Source organism: Hyaena hyaena, unplaced genomic scaffold (genome assembly GCF_003009895.1).
Source record: "Hyaena hyaena isolate Hyena2069 unplaced genomic scaffold, ASM300989v1 scaffold_658, whole genome shotgun sequence".
NCBI classification, from domain to species: Eukaryota; Metazoa; Chordata; class Mammalia; order Carnivora; family Hyaenidae; genus Hyaena; species Hyaena hyaena.
This window is the reverse complement of record NW_024081288.1, coordinates 1014723-1031266: the sequence shown is the minus strand read 5'-3', so window position 1 is coordinate 1031266 and position 16544 is coordinate 1014723. Positions and strand designations below refer to the sequence as shown.

At 41.0% G+C, this 16544-nt stretch overlaps 1 protein-coding gene across 2 annotated transcripts in view; it reads left to right on the top strand.

Annotated features, from left to right (window-relative positions):
* SYN1 (synapsin I) overlaps positions 1–16544 on the top strand; it is a 49651-nt gene that overhangs the window by 12031 nt on the left and 21076 nt on the right. For both annotated transcript variants that reach the window (XM_039216754.1, XM_039216755.1), the window contains exons 2-5: positions 270–327; positions 426–517; positions 2787–2943; positions 3155–3244. In XM_039216754.1, coding sequence (XP_039072685.1) covers positions 270–327; positions 426–517; positions 2787–2943; positions 3155–3244 — 397 coding nt within the window. The remainder of the gene's footprint in view (positions 1–269; positions 328–425; positions 518–2786; positions 2944–3154; positions 3245–16544) is intronic.

Below are 16544 nucleotides of genomic sequence, written 5' to 3'. Positions count from 1 at the left end.
GACCCTACTCTGCGGAATGCCTGCCTGCCCCCCGCGGTTTAAGGACTTATTTTTACAGTTCGCTTCATCCCTTGACATTGACATGCCTCCATGAGGACTACAACAGACTTTATCGTTCATAAAGCACTGTTGAGCTTTTCAAAGTGTTTCAACAATCGTGAAGCACGTTATGGTTTCTCTAGTAGCACTGGAGGGGCCAAAGGGTCAAAGGACTGGCCTGGGTTTTGTCTTCCTGAGATTGATGGATGTGCTCTGCTTTTTCTCTCCAGGGCAAAATACTTCAAAGGGAAAAAGATCCATGGAGAAATTGACATTAAAGTAGAACAGGTTAGTCGGGGCAGATGGAGCTGGGAGTCAGCTGTCCAGATTGAAAACTGGATTTTTTGGGATGTGGCCGAATCCCCAATTTTTTTTCTCTTTCCTAGGCTGAATTCTCTGATCTCAACCTCGTGGCTCATGCCAATGGTGGATTCTCCGTGGACATGGAAGTTCTTCGGAATGGGGTGAAGGTCGTGCGGTAAGTAGAAAAAGGCTAATTTTGTGTTATGGGAGAGGCATAAGTACTCCCTTAGAGCCGAGGGAGAATCCTCCACCTCCCTATCCAGTTTTCTGTGAGCAAGAATTTAGCTATATTACAATAGCCAAGATATGGAAACAACTTAAGTGCCCATTGGTGACTGAATGGATAAAGAAGACGTAGTCTGAATATACTATGAAATATTACTCAGCCATGAGAAAGAAGGAAATCTTGCCATTTGCAACAACATGAATGGACCTTGAGGCAAGTGAGAGAAATCAGGCAGAGAAAGACAAATACTGTGTGATTATCTGTTGCCTATGGAATATAAAAAAGCCAAACTCATAAAAACAGAGAGTAAAACAGTTGCCAGAGGCTGAGTGGTGGTAGAATAGGAGAGATGTTTAAGGGCATAAACTTGCAACTGGCACATAATTAAGCCCTGGAGATATAATGCATGGTACAGTGAACATAGATAACAATATAGTATCATAATTATCAGACTTACTAAGAAACTAGATCTTAATTATTCCTACAACAAAAAGGAAATGATAATTGTGTGACATGATAGAAGTGCTAAATGACGCTACAGTGGCAATCATATTACAATATATAAGTGTGTCGGGGCGCCTGGGTGGCTCAGTCAGTTGAGCGTCCAACTGCAGCTCAGGTCATGATCTCACAGCTGGTGGGTTCGAGCCCCACATCAGGCCCTGTGCTGACAGCTTGGAGCATGGAGACTGCTTCTGATTCTGTGTCTCTGTCTCTCTCTTTCTGCCCTTCCCTGCTTGTGCTCGGTCTCTGTCTTTCTCTCTCAAAAATAAGCATTAATGGGGCGCCTGGGTGGCTCAGTCGGTTAAGCGTCCGACTTTGGCTCAGGTCATGATCTCGCGGTTTGTGGGTTCAAGCCCCGTGTCGGGCTCTGTGCTGACAGCTAGCTCAGAGCCTGGAGCCTGTTTCAGATTCTGTGTCTCTCTCTCAGACCCTCCCCTGCTCACGCTGTCTCTCAGAAATAAATTTAAAAAAACATTAAAAAAAAAGCATTAATGTGTGTGTGTGTGTGTGAGAGAGAGAGAGAGAGAGAGAGTGAGAGAGAGAGAAACATGTTTTATGCCTTAAACTTATACAATGTTATATGTCAATTAAAAAAAATTAGGAACATATTGTGGGAAGATAATTTGTCTTCTGCAGAGCCAAGGATCCTAGCAGACCACAAGCCAAACGTTTTAGTTATTAAAGCAGCAAATATTTCTCTTTCTTTCTTAAAATTTATTTATTTTTGAGAGGGGGGAGAGAGCACGCGAGTTGGGAGAGAGGGGATCTGAAGTGGGCTCTGTACCAATACCAGAGAGCCCAATGTGGGCCTCAAACCCACATCGGGCTCTGTGCTGACAGCTTTTGATCCTCTGTCCCCCTCCCTCCGCCCCTTCCCTGCTTGCGCATGCACCCTTTCTCTCTCTTAAAAATAAACAAACATTGCACGTATAGGTGGATTAGGAGGAACTTAATGGAGGACCATGGGGGAGAAGAAGGGGAAAAATAGTTGGGAAGAGGGAGGGAGGCAAACCATGAGAGCCTCTTGAATGCTGAGAACAAACTGAGGGCTGATAGGGGTAGGGGAGAGGGGAAGGGGGGAGATGGGCATGGAGGAGGGCACTTGTGGGGATGAGCACTGGGTGTTACATGGAAACCAACTTGACAATAAACTATATAAGAAAAAAATTAAAAAATAAAAAAAAAATAAACAAACATTAAAACAAAAGAAAATGTAAAGGTGCTAAGAAAAATATATAGCAGCAAAGGGATATAGGGATAGTTAGATGACGGAGGGGTCTGCAGTTTGGGATAAGGCAGCCCAATGTTGTAAGAGACATTTGAGGAAAGACCCAAAGGAGGTGAAGGAGAGCTATGTGGGGGTATCTAGCAGGGAAAATGATTCAGGCAGAGGGAACAGCCAGTGTGGAGGCCCTGAGGCTGGAATTTATTCTGGGCAGCATCCTTTGAGGACAGCTAATGATCTGAGAGACTGTGACCAGGATGCTGTCAGAGCTGAGCCTGTAGGCTGCTAGCTGACCTCGGCAAGGAGAGGAGCAGGCAGGAAAGGCTTAAGGGGGTCACCAGGTGGGGAAAGGGCACATGTGCTGCGGTGAGCAAGCACTTTCTTTACCATTTCTAGGAGCTGTGGGGATTTAGAAACTTGGTTTTTGTTCTGAGGGTGATGGGGAGCTTTTGGGGGGTACCCTTGACACTTCTACCCTTGCCACCCCAGGTCTCTGAAACCGGACTTTGTGCTGATCCGTCAGCACGCCTTCAGCATGGCTCGGAATGGAGACTACCGCAGTTTGGTCATCGGGCTGCAGTACGCTGGAGTCCCCAGTGTTAACTCTTTGCATTCTGTCTACAACTTCTGTGACAAGCCCTGGGTGGTAAGTGACCGGAAGGGTGCTACTGGAAAAGCCTCATGCACGCATGCACGTGGGAGCTCGAAATCACTGTGATCTGGGGCGGTGGGGGGGGGGGGGGGGGGGGGGGGGGGGGGGCGGGGCACTGAGAAAGTTGGGAAGCCTGGAATCTCAAGCTTGGAGACTGTCCAGGTGAGAAAGCCTTGATGACCCATCTCTCCTGGTTCTCTCATAGTTCGCCCAGATGGTTCGATTGCACAAGAAACTGGGGACAGAGGAATTCCCTCTGATCGATCAGACCTTCTACCCCAATCACAAGGAGATGGTGAGTCTGGGGGAAGTAGGTTGGGCAGGAGGGAGAAGCATCGTGCTTACTGCGCCAGGATCGCCAGTGGCGATGTTACCAGTGGCATGCTGTCAGCCAGTGCAGCCAGTGTGTGTGTGTGTGGAGAGTGAAGCTGCTTCGCGACAGGGTTTATGAATACCATGAATTTACTTATGTGCTTACAAGGGTGATTTGCATCATTGATCCTGATACTTATAGTATCTTTTCTCACCAGTATTAAAAATCGACTTCTAATGACAACAAACAGATCTACTGTAATGAATCAGATTATACTACGTATAGAAAGCAAGTCATTGCTACTAATATTATCAAATATTCTTCCCAACAGAAATGTTACCAATGTTTCAAGTTAGGATTGGCAATCAAAATTATCAGTGGCAATGTTGGAAATTAAATTGTTTACAAAGAGCCCAGCGCCTGGGTGGTTCAGTCAGTTGAGCATCCGACTTTGGCTCAGGTCATGATCTCGCCATTCAGTGAGTTTGAGCCCCACGTTGGGCTCTGTGCTGACAGCTCAGAGCCTGGAGCCTGCTTCGGATTCTGTGTCTCCCTCTCTCTCTCTGCCCCTCCCCTACTCATACTCTGTCTCTCTCTCTCAAAAATAAATAAACATTTAAAAAATACTATTTAAACTGTTTACAAATAGCGACTGAATTGTTGGTCACTATTATCATAAAATACAATCACTAATATTACAACTCACCACTAATACTACAAATTACTGTTATTGATGTAAATTCTGAGTACTAATGTTATGAATCAAAGTATAGTTCCTAACGGAAAGTGAATAATCATTACTAGTGTCATCAGAGATTATAACTATTATTATAAATTATCAATATTACAAATTATGCTCTAATATAAATTATAAGTCTCTGTTTTGAATTATACTTCATAGAAATTACATTATCATTACTAACATCATCAAATATTATAACTAATATTACAATTTATTATCAGTGTTACAAATTAAGATTTGCATATAAATGAGAAATTAAACTATTAGTATGTTGTAAAATGCTATTACAAATTATTGCCAATATTATACATTAAGATTACTAATATAAATTACAAGTAACTATGTTTTGAATTTTCTGATAGTTTCTAATAGAGATCATCACTGATACGGTAAACACTCCAATTTATATTAGGAATATTTACTAATATTAAAATAATGATTACTAATATAAATTATGAGTGCCACAGTTATGAATCAAATTTTAGTCACAAATAGAAATTGAATCACCATTACTGATGCCACCAAATTTTACAATGGGTTTTACAAACTTTTAACAACATTATAAATTATGTTTGCTTATGTAAATAATCACCACTTTTGTGAATTAAATTTACACTTAAATATCAATATTGACCCAACTTTGGTTAAATAACCAACTTGGTTAAATAAACATTGGATTTAATATTAAAAATTCTTATTGGTATTACAAATTATGGTTACTGATATAAGTTAACAATGTTATGAATAAAGTTTACTTACAGATGAAGATCAAGTCATTAGTTCTTAGGAAACCCAATTTGTCTGCCATTATTATTATTCCACATTCTTTGAGAAACAGGATAGCTGACTGTGGGTAAGAGCATGGACTCTAGCCAGAATTTCTATATTGGAATCTTAGATCTACAACTTACTAGCTTCCTAACATAGGAAATATAACTTCATGCTCTGGGCCTCAGTTTACCCGTATGCAAAATGCGGGTAATAATAGCTCCTGCCTCATAAGGTTGGTGTGAGAATTAAATTGGTTAGAACAGTGCATCTGGGGACCCCTGGGTGGCTCAGTCCATTAGGCGTCCGACTTCAGCTCAGGTCATGATCTTGCGGTCCGTGATTTCAAACCCTGCATCGGGCTCTGAACTGTCAGAGCTTGGAGCCTGCCTCAGATTCTGTGTCTCCCTCTCTCTCTCTGCCCTCTTTCCCCGCTCACATTCTGTCTCTTTCCCTCTCTCTCTCAAAAATAAATAAACATTAAAAAAAAAAAGAACAGTGCATCTGGCATATATTAACTGCTGCCTAAGTGTTGACAACGTTCCCTTCTATTCTTAGTTTGTTGAGTGTAATTTTATCACGAAACGATGTTGAACTTTCTCAAATGTTTTTTTCTCTGTTTAATGATATGATCCTATAGGGTTCCCCCCCACTTTATTCTATGAATATGGTGTATTACATGACTAGAGTTCCATGCAAGTTGAACCACATTTGCATACCTGGACCAGATCTCACTTGGTCCGGTGTCTAATCTTTTTTTGGATTCAGTTTGTTAGTATTTTATTGAGAATTATGGTATCTATAATCATAAAGGATATTGATCTGTAGTTTTCTTATGACATCTTTGTCTGATTTTGCTATCAGGGTAATAGTAGCCTCACAGAATGAGATGGACGGTGTTCCTTTCTCTTCTCTTTTGGGGAAGAGCTGTGAAAGATTGGTGTTAATCCTTTTTAAATATTTGTAGAATGCACCGGTGAAGATATCTAGTCCTGAGCATTTCTTTGTAGGCAGTTTCTTTATTACTCATCCAATCTCTTCATTTCTTATAGCATTATTCAGATTTTTCAGTTCTTTAGCTTTGGTAGTTTGTCTTTCTAGGAATTTGTTCCCTTCATCTAGATTTTCTAATTTGTTGGCATATAATTATTCATAGTACTCTCTTAAAATTCTTTCCATTTCTATAAGGTTACTAGTTATGGCCCTCTTTCATTCCTTTTTTTTTAAGTTTATTTATTTATTTTGAGGGGAAAGGAGGGGCAGAGAGAGAGGGAGAAAGAGAATCCCAAACAGGCTCTGCAATATCAGTGCAGAGCCAGGTGAGGGGCTCAAACTCACAAACCATGAGATCATGACCTGAGCCGAAATCAAGAATCGGATGCTTAACTGACTGAGTCATCTCGGTTCCCCTCATTCCTTGTTTTAATAATGTTTTCTCTTGGGGCGCCTGGGTGGCTCAGTTGGTTAAGCGTCCAACTTCAGCTCAAGTCATGATCTCACGGTTTGTGAATTCGAGCCCTGCGTCGGGCTCTGTGTTGACAACGCAGAGCCTGGAGCCTGCTTTGGATTTTGTGTCTCCCTCACTCTCTGACCCTCCCCTGTTCACACACTCTCTCTCTCACTCTCTCTCAAAAATAAATAAACATTTAAAGCATTAATAAATGTAATAATAATAATAATAATTATTTTTTCTCTCTTTTCTTTCTTAAGCTAAAGTTTTGTCAATTTTGTTGATCTTTTCAAAAAACCAACTTTTGGTTTCATTGATTTTTCTGTATGGTTTTTCTATTTTCTGTTTCATTTATTTCCACTGTAATCTTTATTATTTATTTTTTATGGAAGTATAATTGACATAGTGTTATATTAGTTTCAGGCATACAATATAATGATTCAACAATCCTATGCCTTTGTCAGTACTCATCAAGAGAAGCATACTCTTAATCCCCTTCATTCATTTTGCCCATCGCCCCACCCACCTCTCCTCTGACAACTACCAGTTTGTTCTCTATATTTAAGAGTTTAGGGGGGGTTTACGAGCACCTGGGTGGCTCAGTCGATTGAACACCCAACTCTTGGTTTTGGCTCAGGTCATGATCTCACCGCTGATGGGTTCAAGCCCCGCGTGGGCCTCCACACTGGCAGCGCAGAGCCTGCTTGAGATTCTCTGTCTCTCCCTCTCTCTCTGACCCTCTCCCACTTTCCCTCTCAAAATAAATAAACTTAGAAAAAATGTTAAGGGGCGCCTGGGTGGCTCAGTCAGTTAAGCATCTGACTTCGGCTAGGTCACGATCTCGCGGTTTGTGGATTCAAGGCCCACGTCAGGCTCTGTGCTGACAGCTAGCTCAGAGCCTGGAGCCTGTCTTCGAATTCTGTGTCTCCCTCTCTCTCTGGCCCTCCCCTGCTCACGCTGTCTCTCTCTCTCCCTCAAAAATAAATAAAAACCATAAAAAATTTAAAAAAATTTTTTAAAGAGTCTAGGGGGTTTTTTTGGTCTTTTTTATTCTTTATTTGTTTTGCTTCTTAAATCCCACATATGAGTGAAATCATATGGTATTTGTCTTTCTCTGCCTTATTTCACTTAGCATTATACTCTCTAGCTTCATCCATGTTGTTGCAAATGGTAAAATTTCATTCTTTTCTATGGCCGAGTAATATTCCATTGTGTATATATACACCACATCTTTATCCATTCATCACTTGATGGATACTTGGGTTGCTTCCATATCTTGGCTAGTATAAATAATGGTGCAATAAACATAGGGGTGCATATATCTTTTTGAATTAGTGTTTTCATTCATTTTCTTTGGGTAAATACCCAGTAGTGGAATTACTGGATCACATGATAATTCTATTTTTAATTTTTTAAAGAGCCTCCGTACTGCTTTCCACAGTGTCTGCATCAATTTGCATTTCTACCGACAGTGCTTGAGAGTTTCTTTTTCCCCACATCATGGCCAACACTTGTTATTTCTTGTGTTTTTGACTTTAGCCATGTGACAGGTGTAGAGTGATATCTTATTCTGGTTTTAATTTGCATTTCCCTAATGATTAGTAATGTTGAGCATCTTTTCATGTGTCTGTTGGCCCTCGGGATGTTTTCTTTGAGAAAATATCTATTCGGGTCCTCTGCTCATTTTTAATTGGATCATTTGTGGGCTTTGTGGTGTTGAGTTGTATAAGTTCTTTATATATTTTGGATATAAACCCCTTATCAGATTAACCTGTACTCATTTGCAGATATCTTCTCCCATTCAGTAGGTTGCCTATGTGTTCAATTGGTGGCTTCTTTTGTTATACAAAGGCTTTTTATTTTGGTGTAGTCCCAATAGTTTAATTTTGCTTTTGTTTTTCTTGCCCAAGGAGACATATCTAGAAAAAGGTTTTCTATAGCTGACGTCAAAGGAATTATTGAGGGGCGCCTGGGTGGCTCAGTCAGTTAAGCGTCTGACTTTGGCTCAGGTCATGATCTCACGGTTTGTGAGTTCAAACCCCACGTCAGGCTCTGACAGTTCAGAGCCTGACAGTTCAGAGCCTGACAGTTCAGAGCCTGGAGCCTGCTTCAGATTCCGTGTCTCCTCTCTCTGCCCCTCCCCTGCTTGCATTCTGTCTCTCTCTCGAAAATAAATAAACATTAAAAAAATAAAAATAAAAAGTTAAAAGAAAGGAATTATTGACAATGTTTGTTTCTAGGAATTTTATGGTTTCAGGCCTCACATTTAGGTCTTTAATCCATTTTGAGTTCATTTTTGTGCATGGTGTAATAAAGTGGTCCAGTCTCATTCTTCTGCATATAGCTGTCCAATTTGGCCAGCACCATTTGTTGAAGAAATTGTCTTCTTCCCTTGGGGAGCCTGGGTGGCTCAGTTGGTTAAGTGTCTGACTCTTGATTTTGGCTCAAGTCTTGATCTCATGTTTCAGGGGTTTGAGCCCCGCAATGGACTCTGCACTGACAGAGTGGAGCCTGCTTGGGATTCTCTCTCCCTCTCTCTGTGCCCCTCCTCTGCTTACTCTATCTCTCTCAAGAAAAAATAAACATTAAAAAAACTATGAAATGCCCTAAAAGCATCACTTTAGCTGCATAGCTTAAGTTTTGATACACTGTGTTTTCCTTCTCATTTATCTCAAAGTCTCTTCTAATTTCCCTAGTGATTTCTTCCTTGAACCAATGGTTACTTAGGAACATGTTTCTTTTCCACATGTGTGTGGAATTCCCCAACTCTTTTTCTGTTAATAGTTTCTAATTTCATTCAGTTGTGGTCAGACAACATATCTTGTATGATTCAGTACTTTTACACTTATTGAGACTTGTTTTCTGGTTTTGCTCACTTGAGAAGAATGTGTATTCTGTGTTGTAGGGAGGAGTGTTCTTTAGATGTTGTTTAGGTGTTCATTTATAGTGTTATCCAAGTCTCTTTCTTTGTTGATCCTCTGTCTAGTTGTTTTCTTCATCATTTAAAGTGAAGTATTGAAGGGTCGCCTAGGTAACTCAGTCAATTAAGTGTCCGACTTCCACTCAGGTCATGAACTCGTGGTTTATGAGTTCGAGCCCCGCGTCGGGCTCTGTGCTGACAGCTCAGAGCCTGGAGCCTGCTTTGGATTCTGTGTCTCTCGCTCTCTCTCTGCCCCTCCCCCACTCACACTCTGTCTCTCTCAAAAATAAATAAACATAAAATTTTTTAAATAAAAATATTTTAAAAGTTTCCTCTTTATAGGTTTATTCTCTCACTCTTCCATTGTGCTATCATTGTTATACAAATTACATCTTTACACAGCATGTGCCCATAAATACAGACTTACAATTACTACACGCCGCAGTTGTCTTTTAAATTAGATGGATGTTGGGGTGCCTGGGTGGCTCAGTTGGTTAAGTGTCTGACTTTGGCACAGGTCATGATCTCACGGTTCATGGGTTCGAGCCCTGCATCGGGATCTGTGCTGACAGCTCTGAGGCTGGAGCCTGTCTTCAGATTCTGTGTCTCCCTCTCTCTCTGATCCTCCCCTGCTTGCGCTGTCTCTATCTCTCAAAAGTAAATTTAAAAAAACATTAAAAAATTTTTTAAATAGATAAATAAATTAGATGGACGTTAAGTGTTACAAACAAAGCATGTGTTCATGCTGTCTTTTATATTTACCTATGCACTTACCTTTACAGGTGCTCTGCATTTTATTTCGATTCAAGTTACTGCCTAGTGCCATTCCACTTCAACCTGAAGGACTCTCTTAGTATTTCTTATAGAAGTGTCCTAGTAATAAACTGCCTCAGTTTTTGTTTATCTGTGAATTTCTTAATTTCTCTTTCATTTTTGAAAGATTGTTTGGAAGGACGTAGAATTCTTACGTGATGGTTTTTCTTTCAGTGCTTTGCATCTGTTGTCCTACTGCCTTCTGGTTGCCAAGATTTCTGATGAGAATTCAGCTATTGATCTTACTGAGGATCACCTGTATGGGATGGGTTACTTCCCTCTTACTACTTTCAAGATTCTCTCTTTGTCTTTGGCTTTCATAAGTTTGTTTATGATGTGTCTAGATGTAGATCCCTATGAGTCTATCCTACTTGAAGTTCAGTGAGTTTCTTGGATGTATAGGTTAGTATTTTCCATCAAATGTGGGAGATTTTCAGCCATTATTCCTTTCAATATTCTTTATTGCACCTTTCTCTCTACTCTCTCCTTTTGGGGCCCCCATTATGTGTGTGTTGATATGTTTGAGGGTGTTCCCCAGGCCCCTGAAGCTCTATTCATTTTGTTTATTTTTTTCTTTCAGTTCCTCAGATTGGATTATCTCTGTTGACCTACCCTCAAATTCATTGATTCTTCCCTCTGGCAGCTCGAATCTACAGTTGAGCCCGTCTAGTGAATTTTTTTAAGTTTATTTATCTTTGGGGGGGGAGGGGCAGAGAGAGAGGGAGAAAGAGAGAGAGAAAGCCAAGCACAGAGCCCAACGCAGGGCTCCACCTCACAAACTGTGAGATCATGACGTGAGCCAAAACCAAGAGTTGAACACTTAACTGACCACGCCACCCAGGTGCCCATCTAGTGAATTTTTATTTCAGTTATTGTGTTTATCATTTCTGGAATTCTATTATTCTATAATTTCTATATTTTTATTGACAGTCTGTTTGTCGGAACTTCATTCTCATACATTTATTTAGTTCTTTAGACATAATTTCTTTTAGTTCTTTGAAAATATTTTAAATAGATGATTTATTGTCTGTCTATTAATTCCAATATCTGGGCTTCCTCAGGGACAATGTCTATTGGTTTCTTTATCTCTCTCTGTTTGGGTCATACATTATTGTTTCTTTGCATGTCTCATGAGTTTCTGTTGAAGACTTAACATTATAAATAATACAATATGGCAGCTCTGGAAATCAGATTCTCTCCCCAACTCCAGGGCTTGTTTTTCTTGCTCTTTGTGTTTTTAGTGACATTCCTGAACTAGTTCCGTAAAGGTTGTACTCTTCATTCTACAAAGCCACTGAAGTCTCTGTTCCGTTAGCTTAGTGGACAGGTAATTAATAGCAGGTATTTCTTTAAACACCTAGAACCTTCCGGGCGCCTGGGTGGCTCAGTTGGTTCAGAGTCCAGCTTCTGTGCTGACAGCTCAGAGCCTGGAGCCTGCTTCAGATTCTGTGTCTCCCTCTCTCTCTGACCCTCCCGTGCTCGTGCTCTGTCTCTCTCTCTCTCACAAAAAATAAAATTGAAAAACGTTTAAAAAACCCCCACCTAGAACCATTAAGTCTCCAAGCTTTTGCTGATGGGCCCTGTGTGCATGTCGTGCATGTCAGAACAGCCCTTTAACGCAGGCAGGCTGTGTACAACCTTGCTTTAGCCTTTACTTCCTGATTTTGCAGAGCCTCAAGGTCAGCCAGAGGTCTGGAGCAGACACACAGCCTGATGCATATTTGTGGCTTTCTAGATCCCTAGGAATGTCAGAGCTTTTCAAAGCCTCTTATGGAGATCTCATTACCCAATTTTTCCTCTTGGGTTTTTTGGTCAGCTTGTTGTTTGTCCTAACTATAATCACTGCCTTGAGCATTGCTGTGTTAAACAATTGCTACTCATTGTTTTTGAAAAGAACCCCCAGGGAAAGCTGTTCACACTAGGTGAACTCAGAGTCAAATCAAGTAGACAAGCCCAGTGAGTGGAGTGTTCTAGGAAAGTGCCAAGATGGGTTAAATGAAGACAGTTCTCCAGGAATGGAACTTCGGAGGAAACTCTAACCCTGTTCTGGCTCCTTCTGTGGTTGCGATGCTGCTGGGTTTCATCAGGATTGCAAGGCTGTTGATTTGCAAGGCTGTTGTGGAGGTGGGGAGAAGGGGATGGAAACAGCGAAAGTTTAGATGCTCCAGAGCTTACTGTTCTTACTGAGTTTTAGCCATTTTTTCTGGAATAGGTGCTTCCTGAATTGCTACAAACCATTGGTCACTTTCTGGAGATCTGAAAAAAAATAATTTTGACAATTTTTGCCGCTATTCTCATTGCTTTTATGAAGGAAAGGATTTTTTTATAGGACCTTTTTCTGCTATGTCCACTGACATTACCTCCAGACATATGTTCTTCTTTCCCAGCCCTTAAGATAGATAATAGTGTTTCAAAGCCAGGATATGAGAGCTAGATGTACTCATTGATATCGGAGTATCTTTACTTCTAGATCTCGTCATTATATAGAGCTGGGAAATGTGTGTGTGTGTGTGTGTGTGTGTGTGTATTCATATATATATATGTGAATATATATATATATGGATATATATGAAGTTTCATGTGATACTGATACCTCCAGTTCTAATCCAGCACATTACAGGGCTCCTTCTAGCTTTTCCTCATTCTATATTTTTCTTCTATAACAGCGTGAACCCTAGCCTCCAATATCATCAACGATACTGGTCTACTCATTTGTTCAATCCTACAATATAGAGAATGTTATTTTTAGAATGTCAGCATCCATACCACTACGAAAAACAAGCAGTCAGGTAGAGCTTGAGATTTTTTTGCTCTTTTTAGGTCTTTAGATGAGCAGATATAGTCAAGACACGGTATCCATAAGCTCCTTGGTTTAGTTCATTTTGTTTTTCATTCAGCATGATTGCATTATTTATTTTATTTCAAATATAGTTTGTTTCTCCTTGTAGTAAATTTTAGTTTTTTCCCTACCTGTGACTTAAATGTAAGACATCAACATGGTTCCAAAAGTCAAAATATAAAAAGGCATACAGAGATAAAATTTAAGATGAAATGGATAATTTTCTAGGGATACACAGTTTACCAAGATTGACCCCATTAGAGCTTAACAGACCAATTTCCATAAATGAAATAGAGAAACTAAGTAAGGAACTGCTTCATAAGAAAGCATCAGGCCCAGATGGTTTCATAGGAGAATTTTGCCAAACTGTTAGAGAGCAGTCAGTCCTAAAGCCAGAGAAATTGTTCCAGAGAACAGAAAAGGAAAAGAAACTTCCACATGGCTTTTCTAAAGCAAATTATAACATTGACTGCACACAAAAAGTCATGGACTATTTTCACTCATGAATATCAATGCAAATATCCTAAGTGAAATATTAGCAAATGAGTTCAAGACTACATTAAGAAAATAATGCAGCATGACCAAGAAAGTGAGTTTCCTTCTGGGAATGCAAGGATAGTTCTTTATAGGTAGTTTTTAAATATAATGTGACATATGAATAGACCTAATGAGAAAATCATACAATCATTTCCATAGATATTTTAAAGAACTTTGACAAAATGATAAAATCATCCAAAAATAGAAATCAACTGATAATTTCTTTTTCTAAATGTTTATTTATTTAGTTTTGAGAGAGTAAGAGAGGCAGAGAGAGAGGGAGACAGAGAATTTCAAGCAAGCCCTGTGCTGTTAGCACAGAGCCTGATGCGGGACTCAAACTCACAAATGGTGAGATCATGACCTGAGCCTAAATCAAGAGTTGGACACTTGGGGCGCCTGGGTGGCTTAGTTGGTTGAGTGTCCGACTTTCGCTTAGGTCATGATCTCGCGGTTCGTGGGTTCGGGCCCTGCGTCGGGCTCTGTGCTGACTGCCGGCTCGGAGCCTGGAGCCTGCTTCGGATTCTGTGTCCCCCTCTCTCTCTGACCCTCCCCTGCTCACGCTGTCTCTCTCTCTCTCTCCCAGAAATAAATAAAAAAAATTAAAAAAAAAAAAAAAAAAGAGTTGGACACTTAACCGACTGAGCCACGAGGTGCCCTGATAACTTCTTAACACGATAAAATTTATATATGTCAGTTCTAAAGTTATCATCAACCTAATGGGACCACATGGAAGACATTTCCACTAGGATCAGGAACAAGGCAAATGCCTGCTATCTCCTCTCCTTTTTAACATTGTCCTTGGAGTACAGTTAGACCAGTGCAGTTAGACTAGAAAAAATAATTATAGACCTAAGAATGGGCAAAGAGGACACAAAAATATCTCTATTTACAACAATGTCAATCGTATCCCTGGAAATCCCTAAGAGAACCAATAATAAACTAATTTAAACAATAAAGAACTCAGTAATATAGTAGAATATAAAATCAACATATAGAAATTCGTTTTCAGGGCCACCTGGGTGGCTCAGTCAGTTGCGCGTCCGACTTCGGCTCAGGTCACGATCTCATGGTTCGTGAGTTGGAGCCCCACATCGGGATTTCTGCTGTCAGCACAGAGCCCGCTTCAGACGCTCATCGCCCTCTTTCTGCCCCTCCCCCACTCATGTGCACACACGCTCTCTCTCTCAAAAATAAATAAAATTATTTAAAAAAAGAAATTAGTTTTCATATACACAAAGAACTAGATATAATGTATAATAGAAGAGAAAACCCCATTTATGATAACAAAAAAGGATAAAATACTTCAGGATAAAATCAACGAGGGGTAATGCAAACTTACGTGAGGAAAAGTTTAAAAAAACTCCTGAAAGACACAAAGTAGACTTAACGCAAATGCAGAGACATTCCTTGCTCTTGGATAGGATGAATTAGTATCATAAAGATGTCAGTTTCCCTTCTCAAGTGTTAATTCATAAAATCAATGTGATCCCCCCAAATATACCTATAAGCTTTTATCTGCAACTGATAAAAGTTGATAGTGAAGTTCATATGGAAATGCAAATATGCAAGAATATCCATTAAAAAAAAAAGAAAAGCTATGAGTTGGTGAGGGAGTGGGGGTGGAGAATTAGCCCTAACAGCCTTCAGGGAGTCTAATGCCTCTGCCAGCAAACATTTTATGAAGGATTTCTAATTTAAACAGCATGATGCTGACATATGAATAGATAGTCTGACAGACTAAAGGAAGAAAAATTAAAAGTCCAGATATAGATCCATATACATATGGAAATGTAGTGGCTGATAAAAGCGGCAAGCTTTGTTTTTGACATTTAAATTTTCCCTCTTCGTGAAATGGATTTTTCTCTTTTTTTAGCACTCTTACAAACATCTCTATTCCATGTGCTCTTCGGAATGGATTTTTTAAAAAAATATTTTTATTTATTTCTAGGAGAGAGACAGAGAGAGAGACAGCGTGAGCAGGGGAGGGTCAGAGAGAGAGGGAGATACAGACTCTGAAACAGGCTCCAGGCTCCGAGCTGGCAGTCAGCACAGAGCCCAACGCCGGGCCCGAACCCATGAACCGCGAGATCATGACCTAAGCGAAAGTCGGACGCTTAACCGACTAAGCCAACCGGGCGCCCCTGGAATGGATTTTTTTAAATGTTTGTTTATTTTTGAGAGAGAGAGAGCGTGAGCAGGGGAGGGGCGGAGAAAGAGAGGGAGACACAGAATCCGAAGCAGGCTCCAGGACCCCGACGTGGGGACTGAACTCACTGACCATGAGACCATGACCTGAGCTGAAGTCGGAAGCTCAATCGAGTGAGCCACCCAGGCGCTCCTGGAATTGATTTTCATATACAGTATGAAGTAGGTTGCGATCCAGTTTCATATTTTTCTTTCCCCCTCACTGATCTGGCATGCCACCTCTGTCCTATAAAAATCTCATGTATTTCTGGCACAGGTTCTGGGCACCGTTCGAGTCCGTTGGTCACTTTCTCTGTACCTGTACCGAAGCAGTACTATTTTAATAACTATATTTTCTCATTAATCACTGATGTCTAGTAGGGCAGTCATACCCCGTGGCTGTTCTGTGGCCGTGTAGAGGCTATTTTTGTCAGGGACAGAAAGAACATGACTTAAGAGGCCAGGAAGAAGACAGAGCTAATGATGGGTAATGGTGGTGGATGGTGGCAGAGGCCTTAGACTTCCCGCAGGCCAGCATGGCACTCACATTTCCTCTTTGTTCCCCACCCCACTGTGCCGTGTGAAGGGGCAAAAGCCAGGCCTGGATCTGTGGCAGCTGTCTTCTCCCACCCTGTACTTTGAGGCGCTGGTTGGAAGGTTCCCTATCCTCTAGCACGTGGCGGGAGGCACATATCAAGAACCTGTCTCTGCTACCCTGTCTTTTCCCATCCTCGCTGCGGGCCACCAGGAATCCTTAGGGCTGCTCGGCTCGGAATGTCTAGATGGTCACCTGTCAGGGATGGGGCACACGGGAGGACTCTGTTAAGCACAGCCCTGACTTCTTTTAACCCCAGCTTCCCTATAGTGGGGTGATCTGCTTCCATCAACTTGGTCATGCAGACCTAGTGCGGGGAGGGGGGGGGCTGCTGTAGGAATGGGGACCTCCCCTCCCTTGCTACCTACATTCCAGCTGACTTAGGGCTCAGCAAGTATTTATAGGGGGTTCACAATGGAACACATGGAGGC